The sequence below is a fragment of the Stegodyphus dumicola genome, chromosome 1 (assembly GCF_044657685.1).
Source record: "Stegodyphus dumicola isolate Sdum_Otavi_A_Nest chromosome 1, ASM4465768v1".
NCBI lineage: Eukaryota > Metazoa > Arthropoda > Arachnida > Araneae > Eresidae > Stegodyphus > Stegodyphus dumicola.
Window position 1 is genome coordinate 205,800,432 of NC_140768.1, and position 19,996 is coordinate 205,820,427.

Here is a 19,996-nt window from a genome sequence, read left to right on the forward strand (position 1 = left end):
ATACACACATTCATGCAGATTCGTCATTATTTGATTTCTTTAAATATAATACTGGACGATAAAATTTGGTGGCAACAATTTAAAAAGTGATATGCTGTTTATAGTGAACCAATGTAAAATGCCGTTTCAAGACTTAACAGCCCTTCTGGATTAATGCTCCTTTGGGCTAAAAAGTTAAAATTTTCATCAATAGAGGCTGCTGCAAAAATGCAGTAACAAGAAATACACAAATCAGAGTCCTATAACTTGCATAATGTTAGAATTAACAGCTTATTTCTGTTTTTCCTCCTACTTGCTCGTACACAAAGTTTTAATTGTGATGCTGACATGAGTGGATAAAAGCTTATTGGTGAGGTTGTTTTACATGAGCATACAATTTCCAACTCTAAATAATTGCCAACTGCGCTTTATGAAGGTTTCAGACACAGATGGGATAACATAACATAACAATAGGGGTGCTTCCTTCTTATGAAAAGAAGGAAAAGAGTTTAGGCAAAATTGCCCATTACTCTTCCGCCATTTGATCATTTAAATCAAGGGATTTAAATGGTAACTCCCGTAAAAGGTAAGTAATAAATAAATAGATAAGATCCCAAACTGACACCAAATCTATAGTATCAGCAAAAGATCCCATCTCTAAGTTCAAGGTATCGGCTGGATCGTGAAAACTTCCCTATTGGATGGAAAACCGATTCAATCCCTCCCAAACCACCAAACGCAAATTCTTGACCAAACAAGAGTGCGATGGAGAGTCAAATAAATAAATAAATAAATAAGGAGGGCAGAGGTGCATTCTCAAGCCAAATGGCCAGGTAGTGTATAAAGATTTGATATCTATTTTCAAATTATATTCCAAAACACAGCTATGAGAGGGAAATCCCTGCATAGTTTCTTTTCAAAAAAAAAAAAAAAAAAAAAAACTCATAGGGCGTCTCAATGCTTGTTTCTTGTGGTTTCAAATTCACCTTACCTGTAGGTATTTAGTATACATCAGAAACCCTATTATGCCAGAGAGCCCTTTGTATAGAAGGGCTTGATCAAAGGTAATATAGGGAAACCCAAGGAATTTGTTTCTAGGGACAGAAAACACCGGACATCGTCCCAGAAAGTGAAAAGGTGTTTCCTTTTCTTCTCCACAAGCTGGGCAGAGAGGAGATTCGACAAGACCACATTTGTGGAGATGCTTAGCTAGATAAGCATGTCCAGTAACAATTTGAATTACCTGGCGTAAGTTAGTTCTACTGAGGTGTATGAGTTTACCTGAAAAGTTAAGTGTACTGAGCACCAATTTAGAATGAGCACAGTCTGGTAGTTTAGACCATATATCATCATGTTTTTTCTTTATCCAGCTTCTTACTTCTTTTTTAACCGTTTGATATGAAACTGGGTAAAATGGTTCTGGGCCAGACATGGGTAGTTGCACAGCATCTTTAGCCACTTTATCAGCTAGTTCATTTCCAGCAAAATCACAATGACCTGGGACCCAGACTAAACTAATGGTATTATGGGCCTGAGCCAGAGAATTGAGATCTTGAGTACAGTTCAAAACACAGTTTTGTAACTTGACACGATTAGCCAGGACAACGATGGCTGATTGGCTGTCAGAGAGAATATATATATACTTATCAACTGTATTTTTAGCTAAGAGCTCCCTGGCGACCATATTGATCGCCAGAACCTCGGCTTGGAAAACAGTTGTTAATTTACCAAGGTATAGATGAAATCTAATGAAATCTTCTTCAGATCCCTTGGTTCTTATAATAGCTCCAGCTCCAATGAAGTTGGATTTTGATCCATCTGTGTAACATTCAATTGATCCTGTTGGAATTAGGTCAATTAGAGATTCTATCTCATTCCTTTTTGGTATATGAGTTGAGAATAGTTTATCTGGAACTATTGTTTTAGTAATTGCATCTTTGGGCATGTAGATTATAGGGATCTCATTGGAGAAATGGGCAGTGCCCTCGCCGGAGTTCGAACACTGGACTTCTCGAATATGCGTCGTCTATGCTTCCAATTACACTATTAATTCGTCTATGCTTCCAATTACACCACAAAGGTATACGGAAAGGAGGGAGATAATACAAAAATACAATATATACTCCCCCTTTTTAAACGGCGACTGAGGATTATGGAACCCAACCGCCTAATCCAGGTGGTGACAAATCAACTTTCACCACCTTTTAGTTCGGGCGCCACATGTAGAACCATTAGTTTTTTTTTTTTTTTTTTTTTTTTTTTTTTTTTTTTTTTTTTTTTTTTTTGGCATGAGACGTAAAAATATGCAATGTCCTCGCCGGGAATCGAGCACTGGACCTCTTTGCATTCAAGAGGTCCAGGGCTCGATTCCTGGCCAGGGCTCTATTCCATTACTTTAGGTTGAACATGTTTCCAATTACAACTACGAAGGCATGCGTAAAGAAGGGAAAAAAAATACCTTATAAAATTCTGAAAAAGAAGACAGAACTAAGGTTTTCTTTCTGAGAATTAATGTAAGATAAAATAAATATTCATTTACACTTTTATATCTTAAAATTAATTTCAAATGTAAGGTGGCTTTTATAGCTGATAGAGTCTTATCTTTGAGTAAATACGGTATATCTATATATTTCTGGGCAACAAAAACTAAGCGCATCTGCACTTAAGGTTGTGTGAAATTGCCGTTCAAAACGTAAGGTTTCCGATCTGCATAAGCCCTGCTGAAATGCCAGTTCGCTTTCTTTACTCGAAGCTTGGCTAGTTCGTATCTTTTTGCTTCGCTATGTTGTTCAACGTTTCAAAATGTGATAAGTGTATTTAGAATTCAGGGGTGATTGTGTTGCATCCGTTGTGATATGTGAAAAGGAGAAAATATACCCTGACAAATTATTCTTCAAGAATATAAAGTTATGTGTATTGTAACATTCAATTGATCCTGTTGGAATTAGGTCAATTAGAGATTCTATCTCATTCCTTTTTGGTATATGAGTTGAGAATAGTTTATCTGGAACTATTGTTTTAGTAATTGCATCTTTGGGCATATAGATTATAGGGATCTCATTGCCCAAGTCCAGACATATGTCAATGTGGCCTTTTTCAGGTGGCTTTTATGACCAAAACCTGTCCTTTGGCACCATGTGCCATTTTTATTCAATCTATACATGGCTTTAATTGCTTCTCCGCTCAAGAATAATTTCAAGGGTGGAATTTGCAGTAAAAATTCTAATGCAGCAGTAGGGGTACTATTTAAAGCCCCACTAATGCTTAGGCAAGCAAGTCTTTGCACCTTTTGTAAAATGTTTAAATATGTGCTTTTGTTAATAACATTAATCCAGACCACGCATCCGTAAGAAAGCATTGGCCAGACTATGGCAGTATAAATCCATAGAGTAGATTTTGGGTTAAGGCCCCATTGTTTACCAACGATTCGCCTACAAAGTACTAGAACATTTGTGGCTGTTTGTGCCTTTTCTTTTATATGGGTGATCCATGTAAGTTTACTATCCACGTAACATCCTAGGTATTTAACGCATTCCTTACGCCTAATAATCTGGTAACCCAGATATAAATCTGCCAGTTTCCATTTCCTTCTCCACGTGAAAACTATGACCTCAGATTTTTCAGCAGAGAAAGAAAGGCCATTTGTATCACCCCAGTGTGAAACTTTATTTAAGATCTGCTGAGCCTGATTATGTAGGGTTCCGATATCGAAACCCTGTAATAACACAATAAGGTCATCTGCATAAGCCTGTGACATGCCAGGTTCCTCCCGTCTAGAAGTACTAAGAGTGAGTCGAATACCAGGTTCCACAGGAACGGAGAAAGAATACCACCCTGTGGACACCCTTTAGTAATATCTCTCTTTACTTCATAGTCAGCGAGACTAACACAGATATTCCTGTTTTTAATCATGAAGATGACCCATCTAGTTATCATAGGGTGAATATGACTTCCAGTAAGGGCCTTATGTATTTTCTCGAAACCGATGTTATCAAAGGCTCCTACAATATCCAGTAGAATCCCAATGGCAAAGTGTCCGTCTATAATTGTTTTTTCTATTCTCCACACGAGTTGGTGTAAGGCCAACTCAGTGGAGAAGCCAGGCCTAAAACCGTGTTGGTCTAAGCCAAAGGTATGGTTCAGTTTATTATCTGACTGGAGGTGCCAGAAAATCAATCGCTCCAACAGCTTAAGCTGGAAGGATGTTAGCGTGATCATTCTAAAAGAGTTTGGTTTCTCATATGTATCTTTTCCTGGTTTAGGAAGAAACACACCTCGTGAAGTTCTCCAAACCTTAGGAACATATCCTAAAATCAAACTGGATTCGAATATGTCCACGAGAATGTGACCAAAAATATCCCAGCCCTTCTGAAGCAGAATTGGGTAAATGCCATCGTTCCCTGGAGATTTAAAGGGAAGAAATACATCAAGGGCCGCTTTAGCCTTTTCAAAATTCACAATTGTCTTAGCAAAATCCAGATCTAATGGATTATGAAGTAGTTCCAATGGATTTTCCTGGGGGTCAGAGGTGACACTTTTGTCCCCCAGATGAAAATTCAACATGGTCGAAAGTGTATCCAAAGGGTTTATAGTATAACTGCCATCAGGCCGCATAACCGATGAGAGTTAAGACTCCTGAGATCTTTTAAGAATCTTATATATACTCTGGCAGTCTCATGGTAGGACAGAATATCTGTGCAGAACGATCTCCATGAGTTATATTTAGTTTTCCTGATTTCACTTTTAACTTTCCTTTGTAGAATTTTGAAGTTAGACCAGTTAACTTCAGATTTATTTCTGACTGCTTTCCTGTGAGCTCTCCGAACCTCTAGGCAGAGGCTTTCAAGCTCCTTGGTCCACCAAACTCTCTTGCTAGGAGAGTACTTCCTTCGTTTGAGAGGGCATGATGCATGATAAGATTCAATAATGATATTTGTCAAATTGTTTGCTTGAGTATCAAGCTCCTCGACTGTACAATTATTGTCTAAAACCTGAAGGTTAATGACATTAGAAACCAGGAAGTCCTTATAAAGGTCCCAATTTGTGTTTTTAATGTTTCTGAAATATTCAGCTGGAATTTCATCTCTAATACAAAATTGTATAAGGCGATGGTCAGAAAGTGAGGGATTGTCACTTACATGCCTAGTTCTCAATAAGGTTATAAATATCAGAAGTTAATGTGAGGTCAATGACTTCTCGTCTTCTGTTAACAAAGGTGGGGTGATTTCCCCTGTTTACCCAAGTTAGGTTGGTATTCATTATAAGTTCCATGAGTTTTTCTCCTCTAGGATTAGTATCAGAACTGCCCCACGACAGGTGGTGAGCGTTAACATCACCACCAATAACCATAGGAATATTGTTTATTTCACAGAAACTCGCAAGATCTATAAATTCTTGCAGAATGTTAAGGTCATAACCATGTAAACCGAGCAAGAACAAATGTTTCCTCTCAGTGAACTGTTTATGTCCTTAATTAAAATAGCAGTTATGTCCTCTGATGTAAATTGGGATAATTTCATAGCTTTTATATTTTTAGAAATGTAAATGCTAGTTCTAGGTCTTTTATCAGGTCCCTCTGTCGAAAAAAAGTGTGCGTTCATGGGCCTACCAAGGATTTTACCTTTGTACACCCAAGGTTCTTGAATTAAGGCAACAAAAGTGCCTTGCTTACCTAATTGAGCAGCTAAATTGTATGAAGCTGCTCTGCTATGTTGCAGGTTTAACTGACTAACCTTAACCATTAAAACAGGTTAAATGAGAGAAAAGAACTTACCCCGAAGGATTTTAGGAGAGACTTAGTTAAAAGCTGCATCCTTAGCATACTACTTCAAAGGAAGTAATGACAGGGGAAAACTATTCAGATGTCTTCTCCAGAGCCTCCAAAGAAAGCTCTGGTTCAGACTCCTTTTCGGTCTCCCTTTCTTCCGTCAACTGTTTCTTTGGAGGATCCTTGGGCGGAGGAATTGATTTCTCCTGTTGCCTTGGTTAATTCAGCTGTACACAGCCATGGGCACCACAAAAAAGTTTGAAATTCTGGGGCTCCAGATAATCCATAAGCTCATGTTCCACTCCCAGCACCAAGGTATTACCTCCGTCTCCAGGGATAACTGCCTTGATGGCGATCTTCTTAACATCCAGGCCCTTGTTACAGGCATCAAGGAGCTTGATGTTATCTTTTGGTGACCTGTTACCAGGAAACCAAGCGAAAAACCTCTTCATGGGGGGTCTGTCCCCAGGAGCCATGGCATGATAACCTGGATGGTTTTCTTCAGTGCCAGGTAGATCATTAATTAAAGTCTTTAGGATGTCCACAGTCTCCTGGTCCTCACATGCAATGTTGAGGCCATTCGGCTGCAGGACTGTCTTGTGGACCCTGCAGGTAGTGATAGAGCCATCGATAATTCGGTCATCAATTATAGAGGTGATGAAATCTGAATCCACCGATGTTATGTCTATGGAGTCATCCTTGCAGATGATTCGCAGAGTGATTGCCTTTCTTGCAGGTTGACTATATAGCCGTCGTTTCTTGAGGGCCATTTCCTGGGTGTCACCAGCAATGCGTTCTCTCTTACGAGACTCTTCATTGCTTGGATGGTTCTTCCTCACCGGTTTGGAGGTCGCTCCAGAGGTCCCAGCTTTATCTGTTTTCTCCTTCGCTCCCTTCTCCCCAGAGATCGAGATCCCTTCCATGGCCCTCTCCAAACACAGATAGGATAGTGGTACATCAGTTTAGAGGTCTGTACTTTTGATGTGGCTTTGCAGATAGACAGTTTAGGAACAATCCCCAAGTGCAGTAAATGGTGCATGTGAAGTGGCATGGAACACTAGCATACAGAAGACACCAGTATTCCGCATTCTTCACAGTGTTTTAAAATTGTACCTGTCAAACCTGCAATCCGTACACAGCCAACATCTTATCGAACGACAAAGCTAAGCATATTCAGATTTGCAAATACAGATTTTGTAGAAAATCAATGATGATCCACAATGTCTTCTCAATATCTTGTAGACAGATAAGGCTCGTTTTTTATGGCATGGAACAGTCAACAGCCTCAACCATAGAATCTAGGCAAAGGAGAACCTATTTCCCTATACTCAGGAGCCCTTACCTTTACCTAATTTAAGTGCTTGGTATGGTTTCATTGCATTCATTAATGCTGGGCCTTTTTTTCTTTGAAGAGTGATGTGCAAAAACCGGCTGAAAGACCTGCTCAGTTACCAGAAAATACTACTTGCAATTGCTGCAAGAAGTGATATGTCACTTACTGGAACATACATACAGTGACATTCATGAAAGACAGGGCACCTCTTGACATTACAGCTGAAGTGAAGATGTTCCTATGCAGAAACATCACCGATGAGTGATTAATTAGCCATCACTGTAGAAATGAGTGACACCCTTACTCGCCAACTCAACCCCACTTAATTTTCTGCTTTGGGGTAATGTCAAATCCAGAATGTACTGCAACAGACCATCTTCTTCAGTGCAGTTAAAGGATGGCATTTACCACAAACTCTCCTGCATCTTTTTGGATATGCTACATGCAGCAGTTAATGTTGTAACTCACTAGCAAACTCTAATTTGTGATTGTGGAAGACGCATATAATAAGGGCGATATGCTTAAAAACATTTGCCTTCATGCAAATAAATACAATTAAAATGTGCTCCCATACAGTGCCCTCTATCAACAGATTTTTTTCCTTTACCCCCCCCCAAAAAAATACCTCACAATAATAATGTTTTCGAAAACTGCACTCAATTCAGCCAATTCCTTCAATTTGTACGAATTTTTATAATATTTATAAACTTACTGGACCCCCGACATATATGACTATATTAGAAATGTGCTGCTAATTAATTCAAAACCATGCTGCTATATTTTGTAATTTAAAAAAAAAAAATGCTACTTTAAAACTCTACTCTTGAGATTTGCCTTCAAAACCATCAAATAATAAATACTCGAAAATCTTGAATGGTCATCAAATCATCAATTCCATTTTTCTCTAGCCATTAGCTATGCTAAGGCACACTTTATAAAATATCATCTGGTGATTCACTTGACTAAATAATGAAATATTTTATATGAAAATTTTAAATTTGTTTTTTTAACAAGTAGGCTTTGTCTTACAAATGTTACATATTATAATAAATGCAGGGGCTAGGCAAAAATATGAAAACATCTCGTATGCATATTTGAACTGAAATGTTTATTCTTGCAAAAGCTGTAGGTAGCATTGATGTGTTTGCTCCCTAATGCTACGTGTACAACATATTTAACATGTTGCAAGTGTCATTCATTATCGAAACAGCGTTCTCTGCAGTTGTGAGTGCATCACGTCAAAGCTAAATGAACTCGAGTGTAGCCAAATTTTTGGAGTTCGTATAGCAGGTGCTTCTGTAACCAACATAGCTGAAGTACTTGGTGTTTCAAGATGCACAGTACCTAAGATATTTAACTCATACAGGAAAGTTCGAAAAAACGCATCTGCTAAGAAACAGAACAGTTGCAAATGTGTGTTGAGTAATTATGACAAACGATCACTGAAGAGAAACGTGATGAAAAATAAGAGGACTATACCCGCAAAAGTGACTGCTGAACTGAATGTCGCACTCGCAAACCTCGACAGCACCAAACTATTATGAAAGGAGCTCTATAAACAAGGTATTTTTGGGTGAGCTGCAATTTCAAAAGTCACTCATCAGTGATTAAAATGCCTGAAGAGGAGAAAGTGTGCCAAGTCATAAAACCTGGCCTGATAGTGATGGAAGACTGTCATTTGGTCAGATGTCTTACTTCATGCTGTTTCAAACTTCTGAATGAGTTAATGTCAGATGAACACTGTCTTAAATGTACGATACAGACTGCTGCTGAAAGTGAAACACAGCGAGGTTTGGGCAGAGAAATATCATGGTTTCCCATGGGACTCATCAATACTGTGTAAGGTCCCTTTACCGCTGTGGCCATTTTGGCTGATTTTTATTTTATTTGGCTTATAATTCCTTACTAAATATAGTATTTCATTTCGATGTACTCCGTCTTTGATATGATTTAAATCAAATTCCTCATCATTATAAACATCCGAATACGTATCAAATAGTTTCATAGTTGCAATTTTCTAGTTTCGACTATGCGTAATGTATGCTTTATGCATGCACACGTTGAAAGACATGTTTAATAAAGTAAACAAATAAATATTAAGTTTTTTTTTTTTTTTTTTTTTTTTTTTTTTGTAAATTTTGATACCCTTCAGATCATAATTGCTCTGTATTTCATAAATTACAGTTTCATATTTTTAATTTTATAATTTCTGCATGCCATCTTACCAGATTTAAACTGATAATCTATAATCCGGAATCGTTGAAGTCCCGACGAGTCAGGATTAAAGACTTTTGACTGTATATCTTTGCATACTTTTGATGGGCTCTGTGGAACTAGTGGATATTTTCCTTCTAAAGATAAATGTTTTGCATCTAGAAACTGGCCCTTAGAAATTCCTACCCCTTTCACCAACTGTTAAGACTTATTTCGAAAACTGCCTACTTGTATCCTTATCCAGAGGAAAAACCTATCTTGTGTTCCCTAGTCTCTCACCTGAAATTAACAAAGACAATCCTCTAAAGAATAAAAACATCCTTTCAGATCAGCAGATTTTCAATTCCATTTCCAAGTGAAAACATAAATTGCATTCCTATTCCCCGTGTTTGCGAGTGAGCTTCCTTTTTGCAAGAGCTTTTCAAAATCCCACTAATATGGCAAATTAGCCATCAATCACCACATTTCCCTTTCACTGCATTCTAGGGTTTTAAAAAACACAAAGCAATGGGTGTCTTTCGAGGCTAACATGCCACATTTAACACCTACAATTGTGTAATGTTTGACGGAAGACGGCAATTTTGAAATCAATGAGTTTTTCTCAAGGAAAGGGTGAAGTGGTGAAATTAAAATTTTAGCTAAACAAAGAAGAATTACAACTTAACTGGAATAAGCAAAGTATAAAAAGGAATTAAAATGCTTTTATTCATTTCCAGCATATGGTCATTAAACTCCCCATGAACATAAAATATTTAATCCTAAACAACTAATAAAATTAATCTAAACAATTGTATCATATTATGTCACAATCAATTATAATACATACAAATTCTGTCACCCACACACAGTAGAGAAGGAGAAGCCCGGTGCTGCTATTTATTGGCCTCGACACTGGTATATTTTATATACATGTTGAAATCATATGCATAATCTTTTAATTATCAGTTTTGATTGAAATGTAGTAAATATATAAGGTTCAGCATGTGTACATCATATATTTGAAGATTTTGAATTTTTTCCTGCCCTACCACAGAATTTATGAATATTCAAACATGATACCTTTGAACAGAGTACATTAATTTCATAATTGCGAAATATTGAGCATTCATAGAGTAGTGGCGCCATTTAGAATCAAAAGGAAGCACTAGAAACACAAGATTACTGCTTTTGATGTAGAAAAATTTATATTTTTAGGAGGTTAAAAAACTCATTAACTTCTGGTACATATTATATACCGACACCTTTTAAAGTGTTAAGTTTACTCCTTTTTCACACTTTTATGATATTCTTTAGAAATACTTTTCTTTCAGAAAGGTTACAAAAAATTTAAACGAACTCTTCTAACTAAGAGATTATGGGTTTTTACACATGTCTTTTCAACTTAAGTTCAGCACCAACATTTTTTCCTATGTACTTTAAAAGAACTGCTGAGGGTTGGGTTGCAGCTTTTGCTGCTGTTATTTTATGTCAATGCTCAGAATCACCTAAACCAGGGATGGACTAAGGGATAAACTATGCCAGAGATGGGCCCGCGGATAGAATTTTAATTTGGCACTCCGAGGCAAATTAAAAGAAACATATATTTGAATATTATAGATCCATCTCCTTTTTTACTTAAATATTATTTTTTCCTTCCTTTTTTTCAGAGTACTGATGATCTTTTTACTTTCTCTATTTTTGTTCTACGAAACATATATTGACAGAAATAGCAAGCACAGATAGCTTTCAATCAGTAAAGTGTTAAAAGTGAAAGCTCTTTGTAAGTTATATCTGTAGATTGGCACTAACAAGCATTATCTCTTTCTTGGGAAGCAGACATGTGGGAACCCAATATAGGTGAAATAGATTTCTTAGAAAATCTTAACTTAAAACTTAATCTGTTTGCTGAGCAGCTAGCTGAGAACGACTTGTCTCATTTCCCGACGCTAAATTCAATACCCTCAGTAAATTAATAGAAGCTTAAGAATTATGAAGATGGCTTGAAAAAAAACTACATTTTGAGTTCGAACGAAGATTTCAAGATTTCAGTACCAATCAAACAGAATTGGACATTTTTACTATGTCTTTCAACTTAAATTGTGAATCAGTGAGGTCAGATTTGCAGCTTGAATTAATTGAGTTGCAATCTAACAATCATCTCAAGCAGTTGTTTCTAACTATGCCAAAGTTAGAGTTTTACAAATCATTATCAAAAGTAAGTTTCTCAAATTTAATATCTCACACCCAGAAAATCAGTGGTATGTTTGCTTCATCTTATATATGGGAACAAGATCAAATTCATCCTATATCTTAATTATATGGGAACAAGTGTTTTCAATTATAAACCCTAGAAAGAATTATTTCAGAAGTAGACTGACTAGCCTCGTTCCTTAGAATCAGTACGTCTCACTTTGAACCTCAATATAAGGAACTTTCAAAAATGAAATCGTAATTTCATTCATCTCATTAACATGTTTAAATTGTAATACTTGCATATTGTTTTTAAAATTTTAGAAAATTTTATTCTTGGCCCGCCAAACTTTTTTTTTTTTTTTTTTTTAATTTTTGGCCCACGATCAAAAATGTTTGCTCATCCCTGACCTAAACAATGACTCAGAAATTAATAAGTTGGCTTTTTTCCCCCACTAATTCCCTTTAGTTCAATAAATAAATGAATTATTTTTTAGCTAAAAAAAATGTAATGTAATTTTAAAAGAAATTTTATTTTTGCTTTCACCCACCCTACACTGAAACTGACCTGTAATCTGTAACTTTAAGTACAACATCACAGCCATATTTTCACTTCCTGACTTGCTTCATTACCATGAAAATGACTGCTGCAGAAGACAGTTAAATCCTGTAAATTGCTTAAGTCTGCTAATCACACAGTGATGATATGCATTATGATCTTAACTGAGGAAAGGGATATTACAACTTTGAAATGAACTTTGAATCCTATTTTAAGGAATTAGGTACCTTAAATAATTTTTTAAAAATATAACTTTTTTGTGATTTTACATTAAAATTTGATTTCTTACAAACCTTTTAAAACAAACCCCCTTGTAAAAATTCCTTTTAGAAAATCAAATTATGGTAATAATAACAACAATAATAATAATAATTCTAAACTTCTGTAATTTAAATGGCATTAAATTTCAGCCATTAAAATTATAATTCCATGATGAAATTTCAGATTCATATTAAATCCAAAATTTATATAAGATTTAGATTTAAACACAGTTCAAAATAAAATATATAACTTACTAGCTGCTGGAATGGGCTGGCTGGGTTTACGTGTTTTTCCAATAATATTTTCCATTATACCAGATTTTCTATCTTTTTTATGCCTTTCTTTCGCCTTTTCTTTTTTATCTTTTGCTATATCTCGTTTCCGAACAGCACCAATGCAATGCTCTTCAACTACTTTCACACAAGATTTGTGAATGTTCATTTCACAGTCTTCAAAGAAAATAATAAGTTTATGAATAATCAATCATTAAGTATCTTAAAAAATATATAAGTGACAGACCAAAAAAAAAAAAAAAAAAAAAAAAGATTTCATATTAATTCAGAAAAATACACTCATAGTTAATGCATCTTCTGCTAATAGGAAATCGCTGAGATAACATGTAGTAAAATTACATATTATTTATGAATAAAGCATTATAAAGAAGAAAACAATTTTACTGCATTATGCATGTGCATTTAAGAATAAATAAAAAATAATGCAAGTACACTACTTCTATTTTATTCTTAAATGCTTTCCAATGCTAAGCAGGTACATTTAAGGCAGAAGAAATATTCATTCCAGAAAAGCCTTATCATCAGAATGAATAATGGCGCAGTGGTTGGGCACAGTGCCTTATTAGATATGCTCTACCACAAGGATCAACGAATAAGTTGTTGATGACAATGGATATACAGGAAGAGCCACACATAGTAGACCACCTCAGAAAAAACCAGGAAAACCACCAAAAGAGATGAAAGAATCACTTGCTAAGCATGTACACATCCGAACATGGTACCCAATGCACTATATGAGCCACTGAAACTACTTAGGTAGACATGAAAACCTTGTGAGATGCCTCAAAGAAGTGAATCTGCTAACCCAATTCATATTCTGCCATTTAACACTGGTACACCGATGATTCCATTCTTAATGATGCCAATTCAAAGCAATATGGTGCACCATCTTATTGCAATCCATAACTCATTAATGATTCATGCTCGTTTTGGAGTTAGATGACCATCCTATCTGGATGTAGAAGTCCCCTGGTCAGCAGTACAATCAAAATTTGTACCCTGAATTGCAGTACGTAGTTGCGCAGTACTCTACTGAATAATAAAAATTATTAAAAGGCCACAAATTCTTCACTAATTGCCCTACTTCAGTTGAGATTATTCACACACATCTTTATGTCTACTCAATTTCACTGGTGTATCTTTTAATTGCATTCTTATGTCTATTAAATTTTACTTGTGTCAAATGCCTTCTTAGTGTATGAATTTCATTGACCATGAGCATTAAATTTTCAATACTTAAGCAATGTAAAGAATGTTTTAAAATAGTTATAATGATCAGGATTAAGAAATTAAAAGTACATGTTATTACAGAATAAAGTACTATAAGGAAGAAAACTATTCCACTGCATTATGCACTTCATTCTTAAATGTTTTCTTAGGCTATGCACATAATAATTAAGCTTATATAGAATGAATGTTTTAAAATTATGAGGATTAAGATAGTAAAATTACATATTATTTACGAATAAAGTATTATAAAGAAGAAAACTATTCTACTGCATTACGCAAGTGCATTTAAGAATAAATCAAAAATAATGCAAGTACATTACTTCTATTTTATTCTTAAATGCTTTCCAATGCTAAGCAGGTATATTTAATACAGTCAAAAGTCTTTAATCCGGATGTCCATAATACGGAATGATCTATAATCCAGACCTCAAAGCTACAAACTTTCTGCGCATGCGTCAATGCATAATGCGTTAACGCATGCGCATAATACCTTTACACATGTGAATATGCGCATAATACATTTACGCATGCACGTTTAATGTATAACGGACGGTACAAGCTAAACTAAAATTATCTAATTATCTATTTCAGTTAATGTTGCAGATTGCATTGTTCCTTAATCTTTGAACTGGATCCGGCTTATTATTTTTTGCAGGCTGTTAGAGCAATTTTATAAAAGTAAGCTTGAACTTTCAATTATGTGAAAAAGAATTTCCGATTCTGAAGCTGCCAAAGCGAAAGCACGTTTTGATGGCCATCAAACAAAATGTGGAATTGCTGCAAAAAATGGATAAAGGCATATCCTTTGATTCTCTAACCATTCCGAAATATGTTTATCAATTTCACGCTGCTCTGCGGAGTGGGGGGGGGCATAATGAACTGGAAGTTGATCTGTCAGCACTATCCTTATCTTCAGGGCAGATGTTTTTATTTTATTCGGCTTATAATTCCTTACTAAATGTAGTATTTCATCTCGATGTACTCCGTCTTTGATATGATTTAAATCAAATTCCTCATCATTATAAATATCACGAATACACATCAAATAGTTTTTTGGTTGCAATTTTCTAATTTTGACTATGCGTAATGTAGGCTTTGCGCATGCGCGCGTTGAAAGAAATGTTTAATAAAGTAAACAAATAAATATTAAGCTTTTTTTTTTTTTTGTATATTTTGATACCTTTTAGATCATAATTGTTCTTTATTTCATAAAATGTGATTTCATATTTTTTATTTTATAATTTCTGTATGCCATCTTACCAGATTTAAGCTGATGATGTATAATCCGGAAAAACCAATAATCTGGAATTACCGAAGTCCCGGCGAGTCCGTATTAAAGATTTTTGACTGTATATACAATTTCTAGATTAAGGAAAAAGGTGATAAATATACATATATTAAATATATATATATACATATTAAAATTATTTTCCTATTTTCTTAACCTTATATCTTTACTTAAATATATTTGTATATACACATATTAATATTTTACAAATCTTAACAAAATTGAATAATTCTGAGTTCCAATCATTAACCCCACTCACTCTCTTTTTCTCTCTTGAGTGGAAAAATTTAAAGATGTATGATAGGTAAAGGAATTACAAATTACAATGTCTATAAAGAAAACAGATTAAACTCAGGTTACACCTTATGTAAAATGCATACATACTTTGACACTGATAACCTTGATAACCAACACCCCAGATGATTAGTTGGCAGTGATTACAATAAGTAACAGAGTAGTAATGCTGTGACACAAAATGATGACCTTGCATAAACATCACGTCCTTAAAAAAATATGTTTAACATTACTTTTTACATATAAAAAAATTCAAATTTAACATTATGTGATAAACAAATCATATAGATATTTAAACATAAGGTATTTAATAAGTATAAATAACATAATAAGGTATTTAAAATTTGCAAGATCATTTGTTAAGCCTGTCAAACAGGTTTTTACAGCCTGAAAAAAGTACTACTTGTTGTAGCTGTTGTAACTGAGCTATTGTAAGCTTAATGTGCAGGTAATCCAATGAAATAAATGCACAACCACACCTTCAATAATTAGATAATTATTATTTTAAATATGCATCCAAGTCTCCACATGACATTAAATTTATATTGAAATAATATCACAGTAAAAAAAAATTCCCAAGCATTTGGATTTGACACTTTAACAGCCCATTTTAAACACAATATTATATTCATTTTTTTTAAATTCATTATCATGATTTTATAAACAAAGCCTGCATTTAATATGCCTTTCTTAGCCTAGGTTAAGAAAACTTGTGGCAGTATGAAGAATACCCATATGTGCTACAGCATAGTCAGCATTCTATGTCTATTAATTTGTTAACAGATAATTAAAAAAAAAAAAAAAAAAAACATCTTCCCATTTCTTTGCCTGAATATACAAAAATATGAAATTTTTCTTATTATTTTAAAGCTTTAGTTTCTCTTAAATAACTGATAGTCATTTTTTCCTGAATTTGATAATAAAACTTTATGGAGTTCTGGTTTTTGAGCTGCCATTTCAGTAAGCAGATCAACACCAAAATGGGAAATAAAAAAAATCAGCTAAAAAGCAATATTCTCCTAAATTACTCCTTAACTATGCTATCTATGTTTACCATATTTAGACAGTTTCTACTTTTAATTCTCAAATGATAAATTAGGCATTCAATTCCCCCTCAAAAAGGGAAAAAAAAAAAAAAAAAAAAAGAGTCATAAATTTTAACTGTTACCAATTCCAGATGTGAACTGACATAAGTCCCTCTTCCTCAAAAACAAATAAAAATTTTATCTCCTTGGAAATAGAGAGAACAGCCAAATTAATGGGCAGCACAAATTTAGAAATGAATGTAGCACCACCCACTGATCAAAAGAGTAATCAAATGAGAAACAGCTTAGTTATTAAAATTTGAAAGAAATGACAAAAACTGCATTAAAACTAATGTTATAAAGCATTTTTTCCTTACTTACTACATGCTTTTATGGGGTAATTAGAAGCACATAACTAGCAGTCGAGAGGTTTGCAGTTGAAACTGCTGTGGAATTTGTTAAAAAAGGAAAGAAGACAAATGTGCTATGCCTTCACCATGATTCAAACTACAGACCTCCTAAATGTTTATCTGGGCATGCTTCAGTTGTACGATTAAGGCATGTGGAAAGGAGGAAGAAAATACCTTACAACAGGGCTTTCCAACCCTTTTCTTGCATCAAACCTTTTTTAAAAAAAAAATAGTATTCTTTATCAACCCTCTTACATGTTTCTCTATAATATACAGCATGAAACAAAATCGTAATAAAAATATTTGCACAAAAACAACTTCAACAATTAGACTAAGAATAACAGATGTTTTGGGAAAAGAAATGGTTTATTAAATTTATGTTTTATTTTATTATTTTTAATTTTACAAATATAAACCAATTTTCCACAACAAAATCAGATTCTAATTACAAGTTTGATTTCTATTAATGTGATGGCTGTGCTTAATGTGTGTGTGTGTGTTTAATATATATATAGATATATATATTTGGCAAAAAATGCTAAGCTTAATTCTTAAATCACCTTGTTTGAAAATATTTAATCTGTTTCTTATTTTCTGCAGGAAATTAATGACGACTAAAGCCTATCTCCACTAGGTAAGAAGAAGGGAAAATCAATAATTTATTATCAATCATTGATAATTGATTATTAGCTGATTGAATAATTCATCATTCATTGATTCTGTTAACAACTTTTATTAGGGGATATTTCTTTTGGATAACTTTTAATTACAAAATTTAACACACTCATGTGGTTTGAATAAAACTTGTGCTTAAACATCTTCCTTCAATGCAATCATAGCATCCAGATCAGATATATGGCAGTTCCATGACCTATGCTGATGCATTCAAGTTTTTAATCTTGCAAGTAAACATTAAAATCTTTTAAATTTTAAAAATGGCTTGTATACAAAAAAATATATATAGGATGAATCTGAAAAAGTTGGCAAAACTTTATGGGATGATAGAATATTAGTATATTCGACATAGAAAGTCAGGGAGAAACACAAAAGGTGAGCCAATAGTTACATAGTATAAAAGGGTCGGTTCTCACATTCAACTGCATTTTCTACTGTAGACTGCCGAGAGGATGGCTGGTTATACGAACCATGAAATGGCCGATATGCACTTCATATATGATGCAGCAGACAGAAACAGAGACCAGTTTCCAATGAGATGCACTCAAAATCGGAAAACATTCAAGCATTTGCATCACCGACTGTAAGAAACAGAATCCTTCGGTGCAGCCACGCAGAATGCAGAGTGTGAAAGGAGCATCAGGACACCGCAACTTGAAGAAGACATTCTTTGCAGAGTGAAAATCAACTATGATGTAGCATGGAAGTAGTTGTGGTTTCCCATGCTGTAAACGTGTCCCAAATAACGGTTTGTTGTGTGCTTCAGGTGGAAGAAATACACTCCCATCGTACACAGAAGGTACAAGCATTATCACCAGTGGACTATCAGCCATGTATAGATTTTGAACATTGGTACCTCCATCAGAATGCAGAGCAGACGGGTTTCGGAGCACATACTTCGTTTACGGATGAGTGCACTTTTACCCGTGAGTTTGTTTTTAATACCCACAGCTCACACACATGGTCATCTATGAACCTGCATGCCACACGTTCTCATTTGTTCCAGTGGAGGTTCTCCATTAATGATTGGGCAGGGATCCTGCATGACCATTTGGTTAGCCCATACCTCCTGCCCCAAAACCTGGATGTGCAATTGTATCATACATTCCTACCTACGAAAGGTGTCGCCAGAACTGCTGTGTCCTATTCCAACACCCATCAAGTGCAGCATGTGACTTTTCCCTGTGGGGCCATATGAAAAGCCTAATCTACGAATGCCCATTGAAACTTATATGAATTTAGTCGCCAGGATATTCAAAAAATGGCTGGTGTCTTTGCAAATGAGCATCAGTCCCTATCCTGCACATGTGAAGCTTGCATTACAGCTGTTGGAAGGTCTCTTGAGCAATTTCTATGAGCATGTTCTGTAAATTAAATGTTTTCTGGGGCATCTCCTCTCATTCTTAATTCTTTAAATGTGACAGACAAAAACTACCCTTTAACTTCACACTACTTGCATTCCAACCATATATTCTATGATGAATATTGCCTGTACAGCTGCCTTCTATTCCCCCCCCCAAAATTTTGCCAAGTTTTTTAGATTCACCTTATATTCTTTACAGTAATGGAGAATCACATTAATTCATCAAAGAAATAGAATCCTATCCGATTCAGTGCCGATACAAGCACATCAATTTTAGAGAGAAAAATTAAGGCAATCATTTTAACTTCAAAGGGATTGATGCATTTTCCTTTTAGTTTTTATGTCATCATATGGTTGTTAACTTAGAAGAAAAATTTGGTCACTACAGTCAAAAGTCGTTAATCCGGACTCGTCGGGACTTCGGCGATTCCGGATTATCGATTTTTCCGGATTATAGATCATCAGTTTAAATCTCGTAAGATGGCATGCAGAAGTTCTAAAATTAAAAATATGAAACCGTAATTTATGAAATAAAGAACAATTATGATCTAAAGGGTATCAAAATTTGCAAAAAGAAAAAGCTTAATATTTATTTGTTTACTTTATTAAACATTTCTTTTAATGTAAGTTGTTTAAGTTTTGCTTCGTTTCATGTGATAATATTTTCTCTTTAATTCTATTAAACAGACATAATTTCTTGTTCAGTTACAAAGTTCCGCTGTTCAAGTCCTATAATTGCTGTGTCAAGAACACCGACTAATTTGTCAATCGAAATTTTTTCGTTTTCAATAACCTCTGTTACTTTTTTTCGCTATCGGAAGCAAATTATAATGACCAGGAACTTGTTTTAAATCATATCAAAGACGGAGCATATCGAGATGAAATACTACATTTGGTAAGGAATTATAAGCCAAATAAAAACATCTGCGCTGAAGATAAGGATGGTGCTGACAAATCAACTTCCAATTCATTACGCGCCCGCCGCGGCGCGGCGTTCCCCCGCCGAGCAGCGTGAAATTGATAAACAGATTTCGGATTTCAAAACATACTTTCGCTTTAGATCCTTTACATATTAACAAATATATATCGGAAATTCTATTTGATATAATCGAAAGTTTAAGCTTACTTTTATAAAA

General features: G+C 34.7%; 1 protein-coding gene across 3 annotated transcripts in view; it reads right to left on the reverse strand.

The window, feature by feature from the left end:
• RhoGEF2 (Rho guanine nucleotide exchange factor 2) overlaps positions 1–19,996 on the reverse strand; it is a 265,990-nt gene that overhangs the window by 157,761 nt on the left and 88,233 nt on the right. For all 3 annotated transcript variants that reach the window (XM_035365908.2, XM_035365907.2, XM_035365909.2), the window contains exons 19-20: positions 15,478–15,595; positions 12,537–12,731 (exon numbers count right to left, since the gene is read on the reverse strand). In XM_035365908.2, coding sequence (XP_035221799.2) covers positions 12,537–12,731; positions 15,478–15,595 — 313 coding nt within the window. The remainder of the gene's footprint in view (positions 1–12,536; positions 12,732–15,477; positions 15,596–19,996) is intronic.